This window comes from Oncorhynchus keta, chromosome 7 (genome assembly GCF_023373465.1).
Source record: "Oncorhynchus keta strain PuntledgeMale-10-30-2019 chromosome 7, Oket_V2, whole genome shotgun sequence".
NCBI lineage: Eukaryota > Metazoa > Chordata > Actinopteri > Salmoniformes > Salmonidae > Oncorhynchus > Oncorhynchus keta.
In genome coordinates, this window is record NC_068427.1 from 32,843,978 (window position 1) to 32,866,504 (window position 22,527).

The following is a 22,527-nucleotide window of genomic DNA, read 5'->3' on the forward strand; positions in this document are numbered from 1 at the left end:
TATGTATCGATGATGTTATGCATGTATTGACAAAGAGAGCCTTATTCGTACCTCCCAGTAATGGAAATGGACTTCACAGTCCCCTTAAAGGGCATGTCTGTACCTGAAAGAAACAGGCTATGTTTGAATGTACTATCACAAGGGATGTGCCTGAAGTCATGTGGTTGAAGGGGTCAGACACTATTGGTACATCAGACAAAAAATATGAAATAATCAATGATGGAATAAAACATATGTTGGTCATAAACATTGGTGAGTTTGATGATGAGGGAAATTACAGTATAGAAGCCGTGGGCAAGAATTCAACCTCTACACTCACTGTGGAGGGTAAGTATGGAACCATTGTTATTAGACTTGACACCCTTTGAGTGGTTCTTGTTTGATATCATCAAAAGTTTTGATTCATTCATTATTTTGCGAGTTGAAATCATTTTCTCTTAACTAAGTCCACTATGCAATCACCTAACATAATATAAACTCAGCAAAAAAAGAAATGTCCCTTTTTCAGGACCCTGTCTTTCAAAGATAATTAGTAAAAATCCAAATAACTTCACAGATCTTCATTGTAAACGGTTTAAACACTGTTTTCCATGCTTGTTCAATGAACCATAAACAGTTCATGAACATGCACCTGTGGAACGGTTGTTAAGACACTAACAGCTTACAGACAGTAGGCAATTAAGGTCACAGTTATGAAAACTTAGGACACTAAAGAGGCCTTTCTGAAAAACACCAAAAGAAAGATGTCCAGGGTCCCTGGTCATCTGTGTGAACGTGCCTTAGGCATGCTGCATGGAGGCATGAGGACTGCAGATGTGGCCAGGGCAATAAATTGCAATGTCCGTACTTTGAGACGCCTAAGACAGTGCTACAGGGAGGCAGGAGGGACAGCTGATCGTCCTCGCAATGGCAGACCACATGTAACAACACATGCACGGGATCAGTACATCCCAACATCACACCTGCTGGACAGGTACAGGATGGCAATAACAACTGCCCGAGTTACACCAGGAACACACAATCCCTCCATCAGTGCTCAGACAGTCCACAATCGGCTGAGAGAGGCTTGACTGAGGGCTTGTAGGCCTGTTGTAAGGCAGGTCTTCACCAGACATCACCGGCAACAACGTCGCCTATAGGCACAAACCCACCTTTGCTGGACCAGACAGGGATGGCAAAAAGTGCTCTTCACTGACGAGTCACGGTTTTGTCTCACCAGGTGTGATGGTCGGATTTGCGTTTATCATCGAAGCAATGAGCGTTAAGCCTGTACTATGGAGCGGGATAGATTTGGAGGTGAAGGGGCCGTCATGGTCTAGGTCAGTGTGTCACAGCATCATCGGACTGAGCTTGTTGTCATTTCAGGCAATTTCAAAGCTGTGTGTTACTCCCTCATGTGGTAGCCTTCCTGCAGGCTCATCCTGACATGAACCCCCAGCATGACAATGCCACCAGCCATAATGCTCGTTCTGTGCATGATTTCCTGCAAGACAGGAATGTCAGTGTTCTGTCATGGCCAGCGAAAAGCCCGGATCTCAATCCCAATGAGCACGTCTGGGACTTGTTGGATCGGAGGGTGAGGGCTAAGGCCATTCCCCCCAGAAATGTCCGGGAACTTGCATGTGCCTTGGTGGAAGAGTAGCGTAACATCTCACAGCAAGAACTGGCAAATCTGGTGCAGTCCATGAGGAGGAGATGCACTGCAGTATTTAATGCAGCTGGTGGCCACACCAGATACTGACTGTTACTTTTTATTTTGAACCCCCCTTTATTCAGGGACACGTTATTCCATTTCTGTTAGTCACATGTCTGTGGAACTTGTTCAGTTTATGTCTCAGTTGTTGAATCTTGTTATGTTCCTACAAATATTTACACATGTTAAGTTTTCTGAAAATAAATGCAGTTGACAGTGAGAGGACATTCTTTTTTTGCTGAGTTTAGGTATGAGGCTCAAATTTGAATTGCGACTTCAGGACCAAACTGAGAAGGAAGGTAACAGTGCTCGGTTTGAGCTTGAGCTCTCTCATGAGAATGTACCTGTGACATGGTACAAAAATGAAGTAGAACTCCATGTGAACAGAACCGTGCTCATCCATAGTCATGGAAAGAAAGACACGTTAGAAATCAAGGAGTTGAGTCTTGATGATATCTGCCAGGTTAAGGCAGAGGCTAAAGGAAATCTCTCAATGGCAAAACTGACGGTGATAGGTAACCCCTGCTTTGTTGCTTCATTCAAATTGTTTGTCATTCAAGGATTTGCCCCAAGCTACAGTACATAAATACAGAATGCAAAATCAATCAAATGTATTTATAACGCCCTTTTTACATCAGCCAATGTCACAAAGTGCTGTACAGAAACCCAGCCTAAAACCCCAAACAGCAAGCAATGCAGATGTAGAGGCACTGTGGCTACGAAAAACTCCCTTGAAAGGCCAGAACCTAGGAAGAAACCTAGAAAGGAACCAGGCTCTGAGGGGTGGCCAGTCCTCTTCTGGCAGTCCCGGGTGGAGATTATAACCGGAAATGGCCAAGATGTTCAAACCTTCATAGATGACCTGCAGGGTCAGATAATAATCATCACAGTGGTTGAAGAGGGTGCAACAGATCATCACTTGAGGGTAGAAATGAGTTAGAAATCTCTGAAGATGATGTCCATGGCCAGTGGAAACTGAACTGAGAAGTCCTTACTCAATCCCCTGTATCCCCTTACTCAATCCCCAAATCATTCTAACTGTTGTTTGACCATTCATACCATTACGTGATCATCCATTCTCATCAAATTGTCATTGTAATATTACAATAAAACAGCCCATATTTTCCCTTTCATCTTCATCTAATGTGGACTATTTTCTATACAAATTTTGCTATAATTTATAGGACATTGAAATGATAGAGGACGGTGCAAAGCACACATTAATATTATATAACCTCAAGGCCCCCTTGTCAGGGGAGATTCTATTTACAGCTGCTAATGCTAAATGTGTTGCTAATCTGAAAGTGAAAGGTGAGAATTTTATATTTGATCATGTAAATGTGAATATTTTCAGTGGTGGTTCTCTACGCATTGCCATGATGCCACATTATCTCTGTTTCCTTCTGAACAACAGAGAGTCCAATTACATTTGTCACACCTTTGAGTGATGTACAAGTGTATGAAAAATATGAGGTCAGATTTGAGTGTGAGGTGTCCAGAGTGCCTACGGGCTTCCGTTGGCTCAAGGGATCTCATGAGTTGACAGCTTATGATAAGTTTGATATTACCCATGAGGGAAAGATACACTCTGGTGGTCAAATCTGCCGCATATGAGGATGAAGCTGAGTACATATTTGAGGCAGAGGACAAGAGAAACTCTTTCGCCACTGGCGAACTAGTTATCCAATGTAATCTGAAGAAATGTTTCTGTGCTTAAGTCCTGACTCAATTCATTACAAATGACTGAAATTGATCTTCTCACGATGACAATGATTGAATTTCTTATGAATTGAATGTCTTATCAGGAATTCGCCTTGAGTTTGTGAAGCCCATTAAAGATGTCACGGTCAAGGAGCGCTAGGCAGCAGAGTTCAGTATTGAGCGCTAGACAGCAGAGTTCAGTATCACATGACAACATCCAGGTCACCTGGTACAAGAACAATGTGCGTTTGCATCCCAGCCAAGTTGTGCACATGTCAGACGATGGCAAGATGCACAAATTGACCTTCAAGGGGGTGTCCATTGATGACACATCCATGATCAAAGTAGAGGCCATGGACAAATTCTCAGAGGCCATGCTCACAGTTCTCGGTTAGTATATCGTTAAAACCCTTGAAACGTTCAATCAAAATACATCTATAGAATCTGTAGATGGAAATAAGCCGTTGTCGAAACTTAAATATCACGCAACTCATCATGGTTTCTTTTTCATAAACAGAGGGAAAGCCTTACTTCACGACAAAACTGCACGACTGCTCAGTCACTGAGAAAGATGAACTGACGATGATTTGTGAACTGAGCAAGCCCAATGCAGAGGTGAAATGGTTCAAAGGTGACCAGCAAATCACTTCCTCCAAGAACGTGGTCATCAAAGCCGATGGAAAGAGGCGTATGCTGATCATTAAGAAGACAGAGAAAGCCGACATGGGAGAATACAGCTGTGATTGTGATGCGGACAGAACCACGGCCAATCTCAACATTGAAGGTAGCCTTTAGTGTTTTTAGCTCAGCATTTGAGGATTGCAGTTTATATTTTATTTCATTTATACAAACACTTGAGTTGTCTTTGTGTTTCTTCTACAGATCGTGACATTAAGTTTGTCAGGCCCCTGTACAGCGTGGAAGTGACAGAAACTGAAATCGCCAAGTTTGAGACTGAGATCTCTGCCGATGATGTCCACGGTCACTGGAAACTCAAAGGAGAGGCCCTTCATCAGTCGCCTGTAAGAGAAATATCCACTTCATTATGACTACACACAGTAATTGGACATTCCTAGCGGTTGAGGAGACAGAGAAGTAAAAAGAAAAAAGATGGTATGTATAATTTGACGAGGATCACTTAGTAACTGTTAGTGTATTCTCTTTCAAGGACTGTGAGATTAAGGAGGAGGGTACAAGGCATATCCTTATCCTGTACAACGTTCGCAAGGATCAGGCCGGAGAAGTTGACTTCCAAGCTGCCAATGCTAAATCCAATGCTCAGCTTAGAGTTAAAGGTGAGAATGATTTAACACATACTCACACCTTTATTTGACAATAAGATAAGCACTTATTTGATAAAGTTATACTCTGTAAGATATGCAAGTAGGCCACCAACAAAACGTTTGATCAGTTCATTTGTTTTTTGGTGGGCTTCAATGATACATTTCCCAACTGTTGGTTGAAGTAAAGTAAACCGCAGAGCTGTCAGATGAGGATATAGTCAGGCATTTACAGCCCCTTTTAATTAGGTGTCAAAAGTTTTACAAGGGAAGACTAAAGCTATCTAAATAAGTGTGTCATAAAAAGTGTTGAGGTTTGGATTTCAATTCTGGCACACTTTTTATATATCTAAATATCTACTTGCTTGCAAAACACTCAAGGCATTGCTATGCAATGCAATACTTAGCCATGATGCAACCGTTTTTGGGGTAAAAGTTGGGTAACAGCGTACCCCCAAAATTCAGAGGGGTTGATTGACAGGGACAGATATCCTAGCCGGTGGTGTGGCAGGGGGTGGGTTAAAGGCCAATCAGGTGTTGTGGCTATTTTAGAATCCACATGCCTTATCTAGAGTGGGCAGTTAGTGATTGGCAGAGCTACAACATGCCTGCCTCTCAAAGTTTTTTGCTGACCATATACATCTCAAGGAAACCGGGTATGCAAATGAGGAAGGCCCCTCAATGTCAAGTCCCTCTGCGCTAGTCCTATCAGTTGTCCTGGTGGTTTACAGGACTCCAGAGCAGTGGCCAGCCGTCAGGGCATCCGCAAAATGAGGATTAGCAAATAGGTTTATCTTGGGATTTGGGAGTGACTAACAATGTCTTCTCCTCAATCTAAAGCGCGGGTGATCGGCCTGCTGCGGCCTCTCAAGGATGTTACTGTTACTGCTGGGGAGACCGCCACTTTCGACTGTGAACTGTCATATGAAGGAATTGCTGTGGAATGGTTCTTAGGGGGTACAAAGTTGGAGCCAAGTGACAGAGTAAGTGTTTATACTGTAACATCTGAAATATTTGTTACCACAACACTGACACTCCCTCAAGTAATTGATATGGAAACATGCCAAGACTTTGAATTGTACTTATGAACAACAGTTTTTCCAATATGGCAGACAAATACCTGTCGTCATGGAATTTACTACCTGGATTATAACATATTCTCATATCCCAAATAGTTTTAATGTTTTAACAAGATCGAAACATTGTCCTTGGTTTTACTTAATCTTATCCCAAATTGTCTTGAATTTAAACGGATCTTAGCCAGTTTGTCATGTTGCATTATTTACATTTAGGTTTTAATGTTCTCTTGTGCAACTTACATGCTTTCTGCATATAAGGACCTGTGAGGATCAGGATTCCAGTTGGGGATTTGATCCGGGTTTTGAGATAACGCGGGAGGGCTTTTCTGCCCTGCAAGCGTTCTTCTAGTTATTTTTAACTGCTTCAAGTGTGTGTGTCCAATGGCAGGTGGCTTGAAGAGTTATTTGACAGTTATCATTTTAAAATATGAAACAGGTGTTGTAATTTCATGTAGAAATTGGCTTTGAATTGCTTTGAGTTATCTGTTAGGTCCTTATATACCTATATATAGTGTCTAGCCTAGTTATTTAATTAATTCCAGTGTGTTTGAGGTGTGAAAATGTTATATGATAGGTTGATTTACGATGTTGCATAGCCTGGTTTGTCCTTCAGTTACATACAGTTATATGGGTCCTATTACCTATTTTAATGATGATTGAATTCACATCCTTGATAATTTGATGTGTTGCCATACACAATGTTAGCGAACATTTGATTTTTTTGAGGATAACTGTGATTACTTTTGTTCCACTAAAAATCTTACATTTAGAATAATATACTCTGAATATGTAGGCTATTATTGTATTGTGGCTATGGCTGAATAGTCTAAAACATGATGATTTATGCTGTCAAATGTTGTTTGTAAAATATGATTGCATGTGGTGTCATTTGCACTGTTATAATAACAATATAAGAGTATAGTCTACCTTGCAACAGAGACAGCTAAATAACTTGTATATACTGTAACCATTTGTCAAAAGTCTGTGAATGAACTGCCATGGTCTTCATGTTTTCACATAGTTGTTATGTCATTTGGCATATCATGACTATTTGAAATGGGGGAAAAATATAGAACCTATGTTGACTGTGATTGCTGTACCACTGCACCATAAGAGGTAGGCCTATATTGTTTACATTCAAGAGGAACATTTTGGCTTTATGGAACACCTACTGTAAAACACTGGGGAAATGTGGTCTTAGTTAACCACCTTACCAAACCTCTGGTAAAAGGGAATAGTGTAACTGGAGTTCAAATTGAGCCTAGGGTTCCCTCAGGGAGCCTTTGGTCCCTTGTCACCAGCTGCTGATGTTCATTCACAGGAAGAAATAAATAGCTTGACCCTGCATAGCTATCACCATCCATCTGATTTATCAAACTGCTTGATTTGCACAGGTGGTCACCCGAGCAGAAGACAAAACTCACACGCTGACTCTCAGAGATGTCAAGATTTCAGAAGATGGAGAAATTAAACTCACTGCAAAGGATTTCCAGATTGAGGCCAGACTACATGTGAATGGTAGGTTAATCTATGTGTGTTATGTGAATGATAGGTTGCTATTACTGTTTGAGGTGTTTGGTTGCTGTTGTTGGGATTATTGCCCCCCATGGAGACTTGGTTTCTATTACCATTCCAAATGTATAATTGTGAAGCTTCGTTCCTAATTGGTTGATGTCTTCAAATTCATTGGTGGTACGATATTGTGCATATGATTTGGTTAAACAACAATATAGTTAAAATATTTACACTATACAGCATATTGGACTGATAAATCACTATGGAAGGTGCTTTATAGACCAGGTTCATGGTAACAGACTTCGCCTGCCTATGTAAATGCAAGGTAAAAATGCAAAAGCCACATATTTTAGGCCATTTTATGTAAAGTGGGATCATTGTAAGTACATTGTGTCATGGATTTAGATTTTTTTTTTAGACAATAGTTGTCTTCTCTATGCAAAGCACAGACAACAAGGTAAGTGGGCCAGGTGTTAATGTTCTGGGAGCCTACCCAACCAGTCTGAATTCTATGGGAATTCCATCCACGGTTGATTGCCCATCAGCAAAGAAGTATGCATTAAATATGAGTTGAGAGCCTGCAAGACACAGTCATGTATGCTTTTGTAACAGTACATAAGTGTTCCTAAGAAGCACTGAAGAAGTATAAAACAGTATATGCCTTCCATAATTATGATATAGCGATATCCCTTGCAATATCACAATATAATGGTGTGATCCAATTATTTTAGAAGGAAGAAAAGTGTCCCCATGATGTTAAGTTTGTTTACAAATGTATGAAAAGTGTAAATGTGTAATTGTACACACAACACACAGGTTGAAGGAATTATGTAACATAATGTGTAGCATAAACTGTAACTTTAACTACAAAGTCAAAACATAGGTTTTAGGCCACTTCATCTTAAGAAGGACTGTAACAATAAAAGTAGTTGGTGACAGTGATAGAATTCGGTAAAATTATTTTGTTGGCTTCCTAAGCTGTTACGACATGTAAAGCACGAGTCAAGTGTAATTAATGTGTGACCTCACAGAACCACCAGTTGAGTTCACCAAACCTCTGGAGGACCAGACAGTTGAGGAAGAGGCCACTGCTACATTGGAGTGTGAAGTCTCCAGGGAAAACGCTGAGGTCAGTTGGTTCCAAGATGGACAGGAGATCCTCAAAACAAAGAAATATGACATTGTTGCCGATGGCCGCGTGAGAAAACTCATCATTCATGGCTGCACTCTTGATGATTCAAAAACATTTACCTGCGACGCCTCAGAATTCAAAACCTCTTGCTTCCTTAACGTTGAACGTAAGTAAAGTATTGAGTAAAACTTTTCATATAGTTTGTTTGTTTGTATAGACTTTGGTGTATTTGCATTACTGGTGTAGTAACACTATGACTGTGTCCTTACAGCTCCACATGTTGAGTTCTCTAAGCCACTCCATGATGTTGAGGTCAAAGAAAAGGAATCTGCCAGATTTGAATGCGAAGTATCGCGCGAAAATGCCAAGGTATTGATTCCTGACCCTTCACCTCTCACCTCCCCCACCCTACCACTCTCCCCACACCTCACACAATACATGCACATTCAAACACACCTTCAAACACACCTTATTTTATAATAATATAATATAGTTGCATGTGGAATTACAAAATATAATATTAATGGTCATGAATAGTCAAAATCATGTTTTTCATGAAATTGTTTGGTTTATATTTGAAGGAAACCAGATCAAAGTACGAGTTCAAGGGTTTTTCTTAATTTTTACTATTTTCTACATTGTAAAATAACATCAAAACTATGAAATTACACATAACACAAAAAGTACTTTTTCAGAATGACTGTTGAGGACCTTTAAGACTGAGAGTTAGTTGTCTTTCCTGTCTTACACTGTGTTTCATTCTAGTGTGCTGTTACATTTTACTCCCTTTGTTTCCATCATAGTCTTTATCAGTACATATTAAAGGTATTATACCGTCATTGTGGTCTTGGTTTGATGACTGTTTCTGGAAACAGGTCCGTTGGCTGAAGGACAGCAGTGAAATCAGAAAGGGAAAGAAATATGAAATAATCGCCAAAGGTCGCCAACACATCCTCATCATCCACAAATCAGTGTTCGATGATGAAGCAGAATATGAATGTGATGCGAAGGTCTCCAAATCCTCCGGCATGCTTACAGTCGTCGGTGAGTCTGGCAAACTTTCTCTGTCTCAAAAGGTACATCCAAAATAGCACCTTATTCTTTATATATAGTGCACTACTTTTGACTAGGGCCCATATAGGGCTCTGGTCAAAAGTACTGCACTTATATGCCATTTGGGACTCAGAAAAATAGATACATTTTGATGTCATATACTGTAATTGACTTATCATAATATATTGCCTTGACGGTTATATTGTATTTCCTTTGCAGAGGAAGAAGCTACGTTCACCAGGAACCTGTCTAATGTGGAGGGAACAGAAGCAGACAGTGTGAAGATGATTTGTGAAGTGTCGAAGGCAGACGCTGATGTCATGTGGTATAAGGAAGACCAGGAACTTCCCGAGGGAGGAAGATACGATCAGATCGTAGACGGCAGGAAGAGGATACTTATCATCCAGGATCTCAAAACAGATGATGCTGGAGAGTACTATTGCAAACTGTCCAGCTCAAAGACAACTGGAAACCTGAAAATAAATGGTAATGGAATCAGACATAAGTTCTGTATAATTTAGTCAGCTAAAGACTGTGAGGAGTAGAAAGTGAAATATCCTGGGTAGTGGCTACACACCAGTACCGTTATGAAAATCAAATCATGGGATGCAGGTAAAGTATTTGTGTAAATAAGAGCATATACACTAATCTGTCTTTGTTCTTCTAGAATTGGCTGCTGAGTTTATCGCCATGCCTCAGAGTCAGGAGGTGGTTGAGGGAGAAAAGGCTGAGTTTGTCTGCTCAGTCTCTAAAGACACATTCATTGTCAAATGGATGAAGGGTGATAAGGAGTTAGAAAAGGGGGACAAGTATGACATTGTCTGTGATGGCAAGAGAAGAATACTTGTTATCAAGAACTCTGAACCCAAGGATGCGGGAGCCTATCTTGCCCTCATTGGCACCACCAGAGCTACAGCTGATCTGTTTGTTCTTGGTAGGTCATCCATTTTGGTTTTCTTTTCTATTACAACCTCACCTACCTGTATGTGTATTTGTGTCTTTTGGAGGGGTTGAGATAAAGTAGATTTTCTGTTTGACCTTTGTGTACAATTGGACAGTAAAGTAATCTTCTTGTGTGGCACTACCTGAGGCAGCCTTGGCAACATATTTAATTCCATCTACTAACTTCCTTCATTTTGATTTCCACAGAAAAACTCAGGATCAATACACCAATTAAAGACACAGAAGCCAAAGAGGGACAAGAGATCATCTTCAACTGTGAGGTGAACACTGAGGGAGCTAAAGCTAAGTGGCTGAAGAACGAGGAGACCATGTTTGAGAGCAGCAAGTTTGTCATGATCCAGAAAGACAACGTGTTCTCTCTGAGGATCAAGGATGCTGATAAGTCAGATGAAGGAAACTATACTATTACATTGACAAACCAACGTGGTGAACATGCCAAGAGCTCTGGCAAACTGACAGTAAAAGGTGAACATAGTTTTGTTATCGATTCTACCAACGGCAAATTTGATGTAGTAGTATGTCTTATTTTTGTTTGAAGTTAGCTACATGACTAACTGATTTTTTACATTTGATCTACAGAGGAGAGTCTGAAGATCATTGTACCTCTTGAGGACTGCGACACACAGGAGAAGAAGACTGTTAGCTTTTCTTGCAAGGTCAACAGGCAGAAGGTTACTCTGAAATGGACAAAGGCTGGTCAGGAGATCACCTTCAGCAAACGCATAATCTACAGGTTGGACCAATATAAGCACACACTGACCATCAAGGACTGTACTCTTGCTGATGAAGGTGAATACACCGCCATGGCTGGTGATGACAAGTCTACAGCTGAGCTGATCATTAGTGAAGCCCCCACTGACTTCTCCGCACAACTCAAAGACCAGACCATCCCCGAGTTTGAGAATGCTGAGTTCACCTGCAAACTCACCAAGGAGAAGGCTGAGGTGAAATGGTACAGGAATGGACGTGAGATCAGAGAGGGACCCAGGTAGGAACACGTTTAAACTGCTATGAGGCACGGTCACTGTTGCTTTACTGTCACTGTTAAATCTTAAAAGCTACTTTGCCCCTAAGGGCCAACCTAGGAATTGAATTCAATAATAAAAGGCGTAGTGTAACATTATCCATTTTTGTTTTTTACAAGGTACATCTTTGAAAAAGAGGGCAAGACCTGCAGGCTGCGTATCAAGGAGTGCAGACCAGATGATGAGTGTGAATATTCCTGTGGCGTAGATGAAAAGAGATCACATGCCCATCTCTTCGTTGAAGGCAAGCCTCTTGAGTTCATTATATGATTCTGTTTGTGTGAGTCCATATTTCTAACTGTTCTGTATGAATTAATGCTTCACTAATTATATTTTTTATTTGTGTGTAATGTTTATTCCAGAGAGTGCAGTTGAGATCGTCAGACCACCAAAAGATGTGTTTGAGCCTCCAGGCTCAGATGTTGTATATGAAGTTGAACTGAACAAAGACAGAGTTGAGGTAAAATGGTTGAGGAACAACATGACCATCGTCCAGGGTGACAAGTACCAGATGATGAGCGAGGGCAAGGTCCACAGACTTCAGGTGTGTGAGATCAGGCCTCGGGACCAAGGAGAGTACAGAATCATAGCCAAAGACAAGGATGCCAGAGCCAAATTGGAACTGGCTGGTAAGTTGTCATAACTGTTATATCCTCTCTGATTCCACAATACATCTATCCTTTTATTATTTGATCTTATAATTGTTTATCCCTCTACAGCTAAGCCAAATATCAAGACTATGGATCAGAGCTTAGTAACAGATGCTGGAAAGCCCATCGTCATGTTCGTGCCCTACAGCGCGTATCCTAAAGCTGAAGCTGAGTGGTTCTATGATAACGTCAGCCTGCCCAAGGACAACATCCACACTGTTGGAGACAGGACAGAGTACAGGCTGAAGGACCCTAAGAAGTCCGACCAAGGACGTTACAATGTTGTCATCAAGAACAAACATGGACAGGGAGAGGCATTCATTCATCTGGATGTCATTGGTAAGTTGCCTTCAATCCATTCTTGTATTTGAATAGATTTTTCTTGGGAAGGATATTTTTCTTGGAATCTGTTCTTGTTCATGGATTCCATTTATTAATGTATTGTTGTCTTCCACAGATGTCCCTGGACCTGTGAAGAGTCTTCAAGTGGTTGACACCGCCGACGGTGAGGTCAGCCTGGCCTGGGAAGAGCCAGAGAGCGACGGTGGCAGCAAGATCATTACATATGTGGTGGAGAGGCGTGACGTCAAGCGCAAGACATGGACTCTTGCTACTGACCGCTCTGATGCTCCAGAATACACTGTGACCGGACTCCAGAGGGAATCCATGTACCTATTCCGTGTTTCTGCTCGCAACAGAGTGGGCAGTGGACCAAATATTGAGACAGAGAAACCTGGTGTTTATGCCAAGAACAAGTTTGGTAAGCAAAATATTTCATATTGTATCACCTCATACAGTATAAGTTTGTTCAAAGTAACAGTTTTCCACAATGAACTAGAAAAGTGAATTACAACCTTGTGTTATATTTCAGATGTTCCTGATACTCCTCAGGATGTGAGTGTTGGAAACGTGAGTAAGTTTGGAGCCACAGTCTCCTGGGAAAAACCCGTGTCTGATGGAGGGGCTGAGATCACATCCTACATAATTGAGTCCCGTGACAGGACCTCTGTGAAGTGGGCCGTGGCTATGATCAGTAAAGCAACAGACCGCAGTGCAATCATCAACGACGTCATTGAGAACAAGGAATACATCTTCCGTGTCAAGGCTGAAAACAAGGCTGGCATTGGAAAGCCAAGCGCTGCCACCAATCCAGTGAAGATCATGGACCCCATTGGTGAGTTATTTCAGTTAGTTTAGTTTCTGAAATGTTATTACTGAAATGTATGCACTGTTTTAACATGTTGTTTTTGTTATTCAAGAGAGGCCAAGCCCACCACAGAACCTGGTGCCCTCAGAACAGAATAAGAACTCAGTACAGCTGACATGGGAGACCCCATTGAAAAATGGAGGCAGCATGATCACTGGCTACATCATTGAGAGATGTGAGGACGAAACAAACCATTGGCTCAGATGCAACGCCAGGCTCTGCCAGGATCTCACCTACAAGGTATTTATCCTATAAGGTGAAAAGTAGCTAAATGGTTTCTTAGAGATTTCATATCATATTGGTAGTGTAATTGTCAGAGGTTTTGAGTGGTATTCTGACTTGAATGGAAGTCTCCCATTGACATTCATGGAAGTCTGAGTTGCTCACACTTATCTCTCTTCCTTCTTTTCCTCAGATATCTGGCCTGAAATATGGCAAGAAATACAACTACAGAGTGATGTCTGAGAATGCAGCTGGAGTGTCTGACCCATCCAACACACTGGGACCCATGCTGGCTGATGATACACATGGTACATTTGGTTAACTTTGAGCTAACCTTGACGTAGTTCATCACTTTAAATGTTGTGCATTTGTCATAACAATTATCATTATTTTCTATCTTCAGTTGGCCCCACAATGGACCTGAGTGGATTCAAGGATGGCCTTGAGGTCATTGTTCCCCATCCCCTTACTATCCGTGTCCCTATCTCTGGATATCCCACACCACACGCAAAGTGGAGCTTCGCTGATAAGGAGCTCACTGCTGGTGAACGTGTTTACATGATTACAAAGAGTACCTACGTAGAACTGACCGTCACTCCAAGTGTGCGTCCAGACAGAGGTGTATACGCTCTGACCCTGGAGAATGATATTACCAGTTGCTCAGGAGAGATTGAAGTCAATGTTATCGGTAAGTGACGTGATGAGTCTTGTGGTGAAACACAACATACTGTATCTTGATATTGTCAACTGCAAGACCCTACTTTTCCCTTCATATCTCTCTTTTTCTTTTTGTTCAGCATCCCCAAGTGCACCCAAAGACTTTAAGGTTGCCGAGGTGACCAGACAGCATGTGCACCTGATGTGGGAGGCACCAGAGCATGATGGAGGAAGCCCTCTGACTGGGTACCAGATTGAGAAACGTGACGTATCCCGCAAGACCTGGGTCAAGGTATGGATGAACATATGTCTTCAAACCACCCAGCAATATACATGTAATAACTTACTTATTTAGTCCTCTTTGTCCCGGTTGGGACAAACAATCTTTTGTACTCCTTCTTTGGCCACAGCTTGTACCCTGTTATACATGAAATATTATTAAGATAAACACAATAACACGTGCCACTGACTGTCTTTCCCCAGGTGATCACTGGTGTTCAAGACCAGGAGTTCACTGTCACTGATGTTGTTGAGGGCAAAGAATATCTGTTCAGGGTTACTGCCTGCAACAAGTGTGGCCCAGGAGAGCCTGCCTACATTGACGAGCCAGTCAATGTGTCCTCCCCTGCCAGTAAGTATTCACTAAGTACAGTAGCAGGGACAATGCCTATGCTGTGCACACAAGTGAAGGGAACTTAATCTATTGTTTCGATGTCTCAGTCATTGACATACCTGTCATTTGAATTGTAGCTGTGCCAGACTCACCTGAGAACCTGAAATGGAGGGACAAGACAGCATCTGGCATCTTTCTGACCTGGGAACCACCCAAGTGGGACGGCGGCACCGGAATCAGGGGCTACAACATAGAAAGATGCCAGCGTGGGACAGATAACTGGGAATCCTGCGGAGATCAGGTCCCTGAGTTTAAGTAAGTGGAACTACAGAAAAAAGGCTCCAAGTTGGTTGTTAAAAATAATTTTGTTCAAGTAAGACTAACATCTTACTTTCTCTTAGATTGCAAGTGACTGGTCTGATTGAGGGACAGTGGTATGCCTACCGCGTGAGGGCCTTGAACAGACTGGGTGCCAGCAAACCCTGCAAGGCTACAGATGAGATATTGGCTGTTGATCCTAAAGGTATGTTTTGTATAAATGCTCCACGTTTGTATATGTATTGTGAATAATCCTGCATAGTGGCGGAAATATATTTCTGTATAATCTGTATAACACATTTTCTTCTATAGACCCCCCAGAGATTCTTCTGGATGTCAAGTGTCTTGCTGGACTGACCGTCAAAGCTGGATCTAAGATCGAGCTTCCAGCTGATGTTCTTGGAAAGCCCGTACCTAAAGTGAAATGGACCAAGGGTGATGTGGTCCTGAAGGGAGACGATAGGGTCTCTATTGACGACAAGCCTGGTCACTCCGTCGTTACGATCAGCAAGACAACGAGAGAGGATACAGCAACCTACATCATTGAAGCCCACAACAGCTGTGGTCGTGCTACTGCAACCATTGACGTCAACATTCTAGGTACCCTATATTGTTATCTTTTTTTGTGAGGAGTGTCTAACCTTTTTCTGAGGAAACACTCCTTTAAAAATATATATTTTTATGTTCTAACATTGTTTTCTATTTGTCTTGAACAGATAAGCCTGGTCCTCCAGCTGCGTTTGATATCTCTGAGATCACCAACAAGTCCTGTTTCCTGGCCTGGAACCCTCCCAGAGATGATGGAGGCGCAAAGATCACCAACTACATAGTGGAGAGTAGAGCCGCAGACAGCGAGATCTGGCACAAGCTCTCCTCCACTGTCAAAGAGACTAACTACAAAGCCCTCAACCTTACGGCCTTCAAGGAATACATCTTCAGAGTGTTCGCTGAGAACCAGTTTGGTATTGGTGTGCCAGCGGAACATATGCCAATTATTGCCAGATACGCCTTCGGTATGTTATGTTTATGTTCGTATTTATTTCAGGCAATATAATGGTATTTTCTTTCTAGTAATATTTTGTGCAGTGGGTTGTTGCTAAAATTGTCTTTAACTGTTTTTCAGATTCTCCCGGTGCACCAACCAAGCTGGAGCCTTCTGATATTGTTAAAGATGGCCTGACTCTGAATTGGTATGAGCCTGAAGAGGATGGTGGTAGTCCTATCACTGGATACTGGGTTGAGAGGTTTGAACCAGATCAGAACAGATGGATCAGATGCAACAAGATCCCAATCATAGACACCACATACAGGTAAGACGCTAGAATACATTTAGGTAATGAACACCGTAATGTTTCAATTGATTTGATTTGATTTGATGGCTGGGTTGGTGATTTGATTGTTTCTGATTTGCAGAGTCAAAGGACTACCCACAAGGAAGAAGTATAAGTTCAGAGTCATGGCTGAGAATCTCGCCGGACCTGGAAAATCAAGCAAGGAAACTGACCAGATATTGGTCAAGGATCCTATTGGTAATACTTCCAACATATTTTGTTAACAGACCATTGATCTTTTATGAAATGTTATGTCATTGACCAAAACAACATGTCGTCTATTCCTACAGATCCTCCATGGGCTCCTGGTAAGCCAACCGTAAAAGACGTGGCAAAGACCTCTGCCTTCCTGCAGTGGACCAAGCCTGAGCACGATGGTGGCGCCAAGATCGAGGGCTACATCATTGAACTCCTGAAGAGTGGAACTGAGCAATGGGTCCGTGTTTCAGAGGGAATCAATATCCTGGAGCACTCCCTGAGAGGCCTGATGGACAGACAGGAGTACTCCTTCAGGGTCCTTGCTGTCAACATCGCTGGGGAGAGTGAGCCCAGCGATCCTAGCGATCCAGTTCTGTGCAAGGAGAGACTCAGTAAGTAACTGACTGTGTCCCAAATCAATCAATCAAATGTATTTATAAAGCCCTTTTTACATCAACAGATGTGACAAATTGCTTATACAGAAACCCAGCCTAAAACACCAAACAGCAAGCAATGCAGATGTAGAAGCATAGTGGCTAGGAAAAAAACCCTAGAAAGGCAGGAAAAGGCAAGAAACCTAGAGAGGAACCAGGCTCTGAGGGGTGGTCAGTCCTCTTCTGGCTGTACCGGGTGGAGATTATTAGAGTACATGGCCATTAAGGCCAGATTGTTCTTCAAGATGTTCAAACGTTCATAGATGACCGGCAGGGTCAAATAATAATCACAGTGGTTGTAGAGGGTGCAACAGGTCAGCACCTCAGAAGTAAATGTCGGGTTGGCTTTTCATTGCCAAGCAAATGGCACCCTAATCCGTTTATAATGCTATGGTCAAAAGTAGTGCACTACAGATGTAGGATCTTAATTTGAGCCAGTTTGCTACAGGAAGAAAATTTTTCGGCCACAACAGGAAATGTGAATTATTATGTGGATTATAATCAATTCACATTTTTGTAGGGGTTGTTACGTTTTTTGTAAGGGAAAATCAAGTCTGACATTTCAAAGTGGAAACGTCAGAAGCCCTTTTAAACCTCAAATACATTACATGTTTTAAATTTCCTGCATTGCAGGAAAGTTCTCCTGCAACAGGGTGATCAAATTAAGATCCTACATCTGTATATAGGTAATATGGTGTCCCATTGTGACACACAGACTGAGATAGTTTCCATCTGAAGCTGTTCAGTGTATCATGGTTGGTTAGCTGAGTTGATGGTTTCTGATGACTCATGCTTGTCAATTCATTTCCAGATCCTCCTACACCCCCACGCTGGATGAATGTCATCACCGTCACCAGGAACAGTGCTGAGCTGAAGTGGACAGTACCAGAGAAGGATGGTGGTTCACCCATCACCAACTACGTTGTTGAGAAGAGGGATGTCAGGCGTAAGGGCTGGCAGACAGTGGACACCACTGTGAAGGAGCTGAAGTACACTGTCACTCCACTGAATGAGGGCTCTCTCTATGTGTTCCGTGTGGCTGCTGAGAACGCTGTTGGACCCAGTGAATTCTGTGAACTGGAAGACTCCATTATGGCTAAAGATACTTATAGTAAGATCATAGTTTATGCTTATAGTATTCTGTAACTGTTGTTCACTTACAACATGCATAGGTTGCTAAGTACTGTTTCCTATGTTCAGCTACCCCTGGACCACCATATAATCTCTCTGTCAATGGTGTGTCAAAGAGACATGTTGACCTGCAATGGGATGCCCCCAAGAATGATGGTGGCAGACCAGTTCTGAGGTAAAGATTGATCAACTTTAGTTTTTAGGAGTGTCATAGAGTGTCATATTGTCATATAAGCGTGTTTATAACATTTGGGAATCTTTTGGTGCGTCAGATACTCCATTGAGAAGAAGGAGAAACTTGGTACCCGCTGGGTAAAGTGTGGAAAGACCTCAGGTGATGACTGCAAGTACAGAGTGACAGATGTCATTGAAGGAACCGAGGTTCAGTTCCAGGTCCGCGCTGAGAATGAGGCCGGTGCTGGACATCCTAGTGAATCAACAGAAATCATTGCTATTGAAGATCCAACAGGTGGGGTTTTATCCGTTTTTAAAGTGAAAACTGTGTTTTATGGTTACATTTGTTTGACTTGCATGAGTAATCTATTAGGTATAGTCTAGTTACCAATGAAGCAACCCACATCTCCAAGATTATTATCATTGTCTCTGCATTGCCTTTTATAGGTGTACCCTCTCCTCCAATTGAGCTTCATATCACTGAAGCCAGCAGAGACCATTTGTGTGTTGCTTGGAGACCACCAGAGAGAACTGGTGGCAGTGCTGTAACTGGCTACCATATTGAGCTGTGTGAGGCTGGTACTGAGAAGTGGATGAGAATCAACTCTCGCCCAATCAAGGAGCTCAAATACAAAACAGAGGAGGGCATCACCCCAGAGAAACAATATGTCCTGAGAGTCCGTGCCATCAACTCTGTTGGAGTTAGTGAGCCATCTGATATCTCTGAGAAGGTCTATGCCAAGGACCCTGACTGTAAGTAAACCTTCCATAATGTATATTTCCCATTCCATAATAATAGCCTTCCCAGAAATGCATGAAATACTGATATCTGATTATATTTTTCCCTCATGAAGGCATCCCAACCCTTGAGTTTCAAACAAAGGACATTGTGATTGTTGAGGGAGAAAAGTGGCATCTCCCCATCCCATTCAGAGCAGTACCCAAGCCCAAGATAACCTGGCACAAAGACGGAAAGGAGCTGAAGGATGATGAGAGAATGAGCTTCAGACAGGAGTACCTCTCCTGTCACCTGGAGATCGAGAGCTGTCTGCATTTAGACTCTGGCCAGTACAAGGTCACCCTGGAAAACTCCCTCGGAGCTAGCAGCGGAACAATTAATGTTAAAGTTGTTGGTACGGTTCAGTGTCAAAATACTATTATATTACTATACTATGATATTCCATGGTGTCCCTAATAGCGTAATCATTACATTTTACATATTTGATCCTGAAAATATTTGAAATTTTGGTTACTAGTACAGGCATACTACAACTATCAAGATCGACTCTTCATATCCATTTTATTTTGACAGGCCTGCCCGGTCCCTGCAAAGACATTGTTGCCAGTGAAATCACCAAGAGCTCTTGCAAGGTTTCCTGGGATCCTCCCAACTATGATGGTGGTAGCCCTGTTCTCCACTATGTGCTACAGCGCAGAGAGGCAGGCCGGAGGACCTACGTCAACATGATGTCTGGAGAGAACAAGGTCAGCTGGCCTGTCAAGGATCTGATCCCCAATGGAGAGTACTACTTCCAGGTCAAAGCTGTCAACAAGATTGGTGGCGGGGAGTATCTTGAGCTCCGCAACCCTGTGATTGCAGAGGATCAGAAGCGTGAGTGAAATATTTGTTTTTTGTCCAAGGAATACATTGATTGATAACAGGTGCAACTCTTGCTCACAATTAAAGTGAATTGTATTATCCAAGCATGCCTACATTTCAAAAGAGGTGTATTGAATTTATGAAATGTTCCTTGTTCAAAATTTAAGAGAGCCCTGACCCTCCATTGGATGTTGAGACCCACAACCCTACTTCCAAGACTATCACCCTCACATGGAAACCTCCTATGTATGACGGGGGCTGCAAGATTATGGGCTACGTTCTGGAGATGATGATGAAGGGTGATGAGAACTTCACAAGATGCAACGACTTCCTTGTGCCTGTGCTGTCCTACACAGTGAGGAATCTCAGGGAGGGAAAACAATACCAGTTCCGTGTACGAGCTGAGAACGCTGCCGGAGTCAGCGACCCATCACGCAGCACACCAATGGTGAAGGCTTCTGATGCTGTCGGTAAGGAAGGATACATCTTGTTCAAACCATCCCAATGCTACGATTTTTCAGACCGGTAATTTGTCATTTCTAAATGTGTTTGTTTTCTTTTCAGAAACACCCAAGGTGTTCCTCAGTGGAAGCCTGCAGTCCGGTATGAGCATCAAGAGAGGTGCTCAGATCAGACTGGGCGCCAACATCTCTGGATCCCCATACCCTCAAATCACATGGTACAGGAACGACATCGTCATTAGACCAGAAGCCATGAAGAAGAGACCAGAAAAACCCATTGTTAAAAAGAAGAAGGAGGAAAAGAAGGAAGTGAAGGAAGGAGAAAAGAAGGAAGGAGAAGTAAAGGAGGGTGAAAAGAAGGAGGTGAAAGATGAAGACAAGAAGGAAGTCAAGGAGGGAGAGGTTGAGGTCCCAGCTACTGAGGCCCCAGCTGCAGAGCCTGCCCCTGAGGAGCCTGAGGAGGAGGAACTCCCTGACTACCCAACCCTCCAGGAACGTCTCACCATCCATGACAAGAAGAGGGGAGAATCCTCTTGCATTGTCAGGGACACCATCAGGGGTGACCACGGAGTGTACACTATCAAGGTTGAGAACGACCATGGTATTGCCTCTGCAACTTGTGAAGTCAATGTGCTAGGTGAGATATCATCTTCTTTTAACATTTATACATTTTTTTATTCATTTAGTAGGGTTGTTGCCATTCATAGTTATTTTTTTCTAATATAAAACCTCATATTTTACAACTTACAGATGCGCCTGGACCTGCAATCAACTTCAGGTTTGAGGAGATCAGGAATAACTCTGTCATCTGCAAGTGGGATCCTCCCATGGATGATGGTGGCAGTGATATCCTGAACTACACCTTGGAAAGGAAGGACAACTCCAAGGTGGAGATCGGATGGATCACCGTAACCTCAACGCTCAGGGGATGTAGATACCCCGTGACCAAACTGATAGAGAAGAAGGAGTACATCTTCCGGGTCACTGCTGAGAACAAGTTTGGTCCTGGACCACCATGCATTTCTAAGCCACTTATTGCCAAGAATCCATTCGGTAAAGCATATATTTTTAAGAGTTTTATCATGACTGATGTCAGTTCAACCAGTTTTTCTAATCTGCCTTAGTTAGATTGTACTTTGTTCTTACAACTGTGATTTTAACTTCTTATTCTAGACCCACCAGAGGGTCCTGGGAAGCCTGAGATTGATGGCATCACAGCCAACTCCATGCTGGTTAGCTGGGAGGAGCCAAATGACATGGGCAGCCCCATTCTGGGTTACTGGGTAGAGCGGCGTGAGATCAACAGCACCCACTGGACCAGAGTCAATCGGGTTATTTTGGAGGATACGGAACTTAACGTGGAAGGCCTACTGGAAGGTCTGACATACATCTTCAGGGTGGCTGCTGAGAACCAAGCTGGGCCTGGGAAGTTCAGCATCCCGTCTGATCCTATGACATGCCAGGATCCAATCTGTAAGTCAACAAGATTATGATACCATACCTTTTAATGTCCATTTGCATGGAAATTCATTTTGTGAGGTTAAGCATACAAAATAGACCAAATCAATACACTATAATATAATACAACACTGATTCGTTATCTAGCAATGATCAAATATGATCACATATACAATATGTCATCGTTGATGTGTTTTTCACATAGTGCCACCTGGGCCACCGTTCCCAAGAATCACTGATACCACTGAGTCTTCCATCGACGTGGAATGGGATCCTCCTGCCTCCAACGGAGGTGGAGACATCCTGGGATACCATGTTGACAAAACCGTAGCAGGCACCAAAGACTGGTCCCGCTCCACAGAGAGACCCTGGAAGACCCGGGTCTTCACTGTGTATGGAGTCAGAGAGGGAGCCAAGTACCTGGTCCGTGTGATCGCAGTCAATGGAGCCGGTGAAGGAACTCCTGGCTTGACTGAATCAGTCTTTGTCAGAGATCCTAAAGGTAACAGTAATCAGAAAGCTTACAATGTCAACAAATGTATGCTTAATACAATACAACAATGGAGGCTTGTGTAACATTGAATTGGAGGGCGGGCTCATTGTAATGGCTGGAATGGAATGAATTGAATAGT

The 22,527-nt window shown here is 42.5% G+C and overlaps 1 protein-coding gene across 2 annotated transcripts in view; it reads left to right on the forward strand.

Moving 5' to 3' along the window:
* LOC118385847 (titin) overlaps nucleotides 1–22,527 on the forward strand; it is a 181,846-nt gene that overhangs the window by 85,189 nt on the left and 74,130 nt on the right. For both annotated transcript variants that reach the window (XM_052522661.1, XM_052522662.1), the window contains 40 exons: nucleotides 3,912–4,178; nucleotides 4,277–4,416; nucleotides 4,563–4,689; nucleotides 5,515–5,657; nucleotides 7,148–7,271; nucleotides 8,300–8,566; nucleotides 8,672–8,769; nucleotides 9,276–9,444; nucleotides 9,673–9,939; nucleotides 10,121–10,387; nucleotides 10,603–10,881; nucleotides 10,996–11,404; nucleotides 11,561–11,685; nucleotides 11,804–12,070; nucleotides 12,161–12,430; nucleotides 12,549–12,851; nucleotides 12,963–13,265; nucleotides 13,351–13,538; nucleotides 13,714–13,828; nucleotides 13,924–14,208; nucleotides 14,318–14,469; nucleotides 14,661–14,808; nucleotides 14,928–15,105; nucleotides 15,192–15,313; nucleotides 15,421–15,708; nucleotides 15,825–16,121; nucleotides 16,232–16,418; nucleotides 16,522–16,637; nucleotides 16,730–17,029; nucleotides 17,883–18,182; nucleotides 18,272–18,377; nucleotides 18,475–18,671; nucleotides 18,824–19,129; nucleotides 19,231–19,509; nucleotides 19,689–19,988; nucleotides 20,144–20,446; nucleotides 20,541–21,074; nucleotides 21,188–21,490; nucleotides 21,611–21,910; nucleotides 22,101–22,397. In XM_052522661.1, coding sequence (XP_052378621.1) covers nucleotides 3,912–4,178; nucleotides 4,277–4,416; nucleotides 4,563–4,689; nucleotides 5,515–5,657; nucleotides 7,148–7,271; nucleotides 8,300–8,566; nucleotides 8,672–8,769; nucleotides 9,276–9,444; nucleotides 9,673–9,939; nucleotides 10,121–10,387; nucleotides 10,603–10,881; nucleotides 10,996–11,404; nucleotides 11,561–11,685; nucleotides 11,804–12,070; nucleotides 12,161–12,430; nucleotides 12,549–12,851; nucleotides 12,963–13,265; nucleotides 13,351–13,538; nucleotides 13,714–13,828; nucleotides 13,924–14,208; nucleotides 14,318–14,469; nucleotides 14,661–14,808; nucleotides 14,928–15,105; nucleotides 15,192–15,313; nucleotides 15,421–15,708; nucleotides 15,825–16,121; nucleotides 16,232–16,418; nucleotides 16,522–16,637; nucleotides 16,730–17,029; nucleotides 17,883–18,182; nucleotides 18,272–18,377; nucleotides 18,475–18,671; nucleotides 18,824–19,129; nucleotides 19,231–19,509; nucleotides 19,689–19,988; nucleotides 20,144–20,446; nucleotides 20,541–21,074; nucleotides 21,188–21,490; nucleotides 21,611–21,910; nucleotides 22,101–22,397 — 9,426 coding nt within the window. The remainder of the gene's footprint in view (nucleotides 1–3,911; nucleotides 4,179–4,276; nucleotides 4,417–4,562; nucleotides 4,690–5,514; nucleotides 5,658–7,147; nucleotides 7,272–8,299; nucleotides 8,567–8,671; nucleotides 8,770–9,275; nucleotides 9,445–9,672; nucleotides 9,940–10,120; nucleotides 10,388–10,602; nucleotides 10,882–10,995; nucleotides 11,405–11,560; nucleotides 11,686–11,803; nucleotides 12,071–12,160; nucleotides 12,431–12,548; nucleotides 12,852–12,962; nucleotides 13,266–13,350; nucleotides 13,539–13,713; nucleotides 13,829–13,923; nucleotides 14,209–14,317; nucleotides 14,470–14,660; nucleotides 14,809–14,927; nucleotides 15,106–15,191; nucleotides 15,314–15,420; nucleotides 15,709–15,824; nucleotides 16,122–16,231; nucleotides 16,419–16,521; nucleotides 16,638–16,729; nucleotides 17,030–17,882; nucleotides 18,183–18,271; nucleotides 18,378–18,474; nucleotides 18,672–18,823; nucleotides 19,130–19,230; nucleotides 19,510–19,688; nucleotides 19,989–20,143; nucleotides 20,447–20,540; nucleotides 21,075–21,187; nucleotides 21,491–21,610; nucleotides 21,911–22,100; nucleotides 22,398–22,527) is intronic.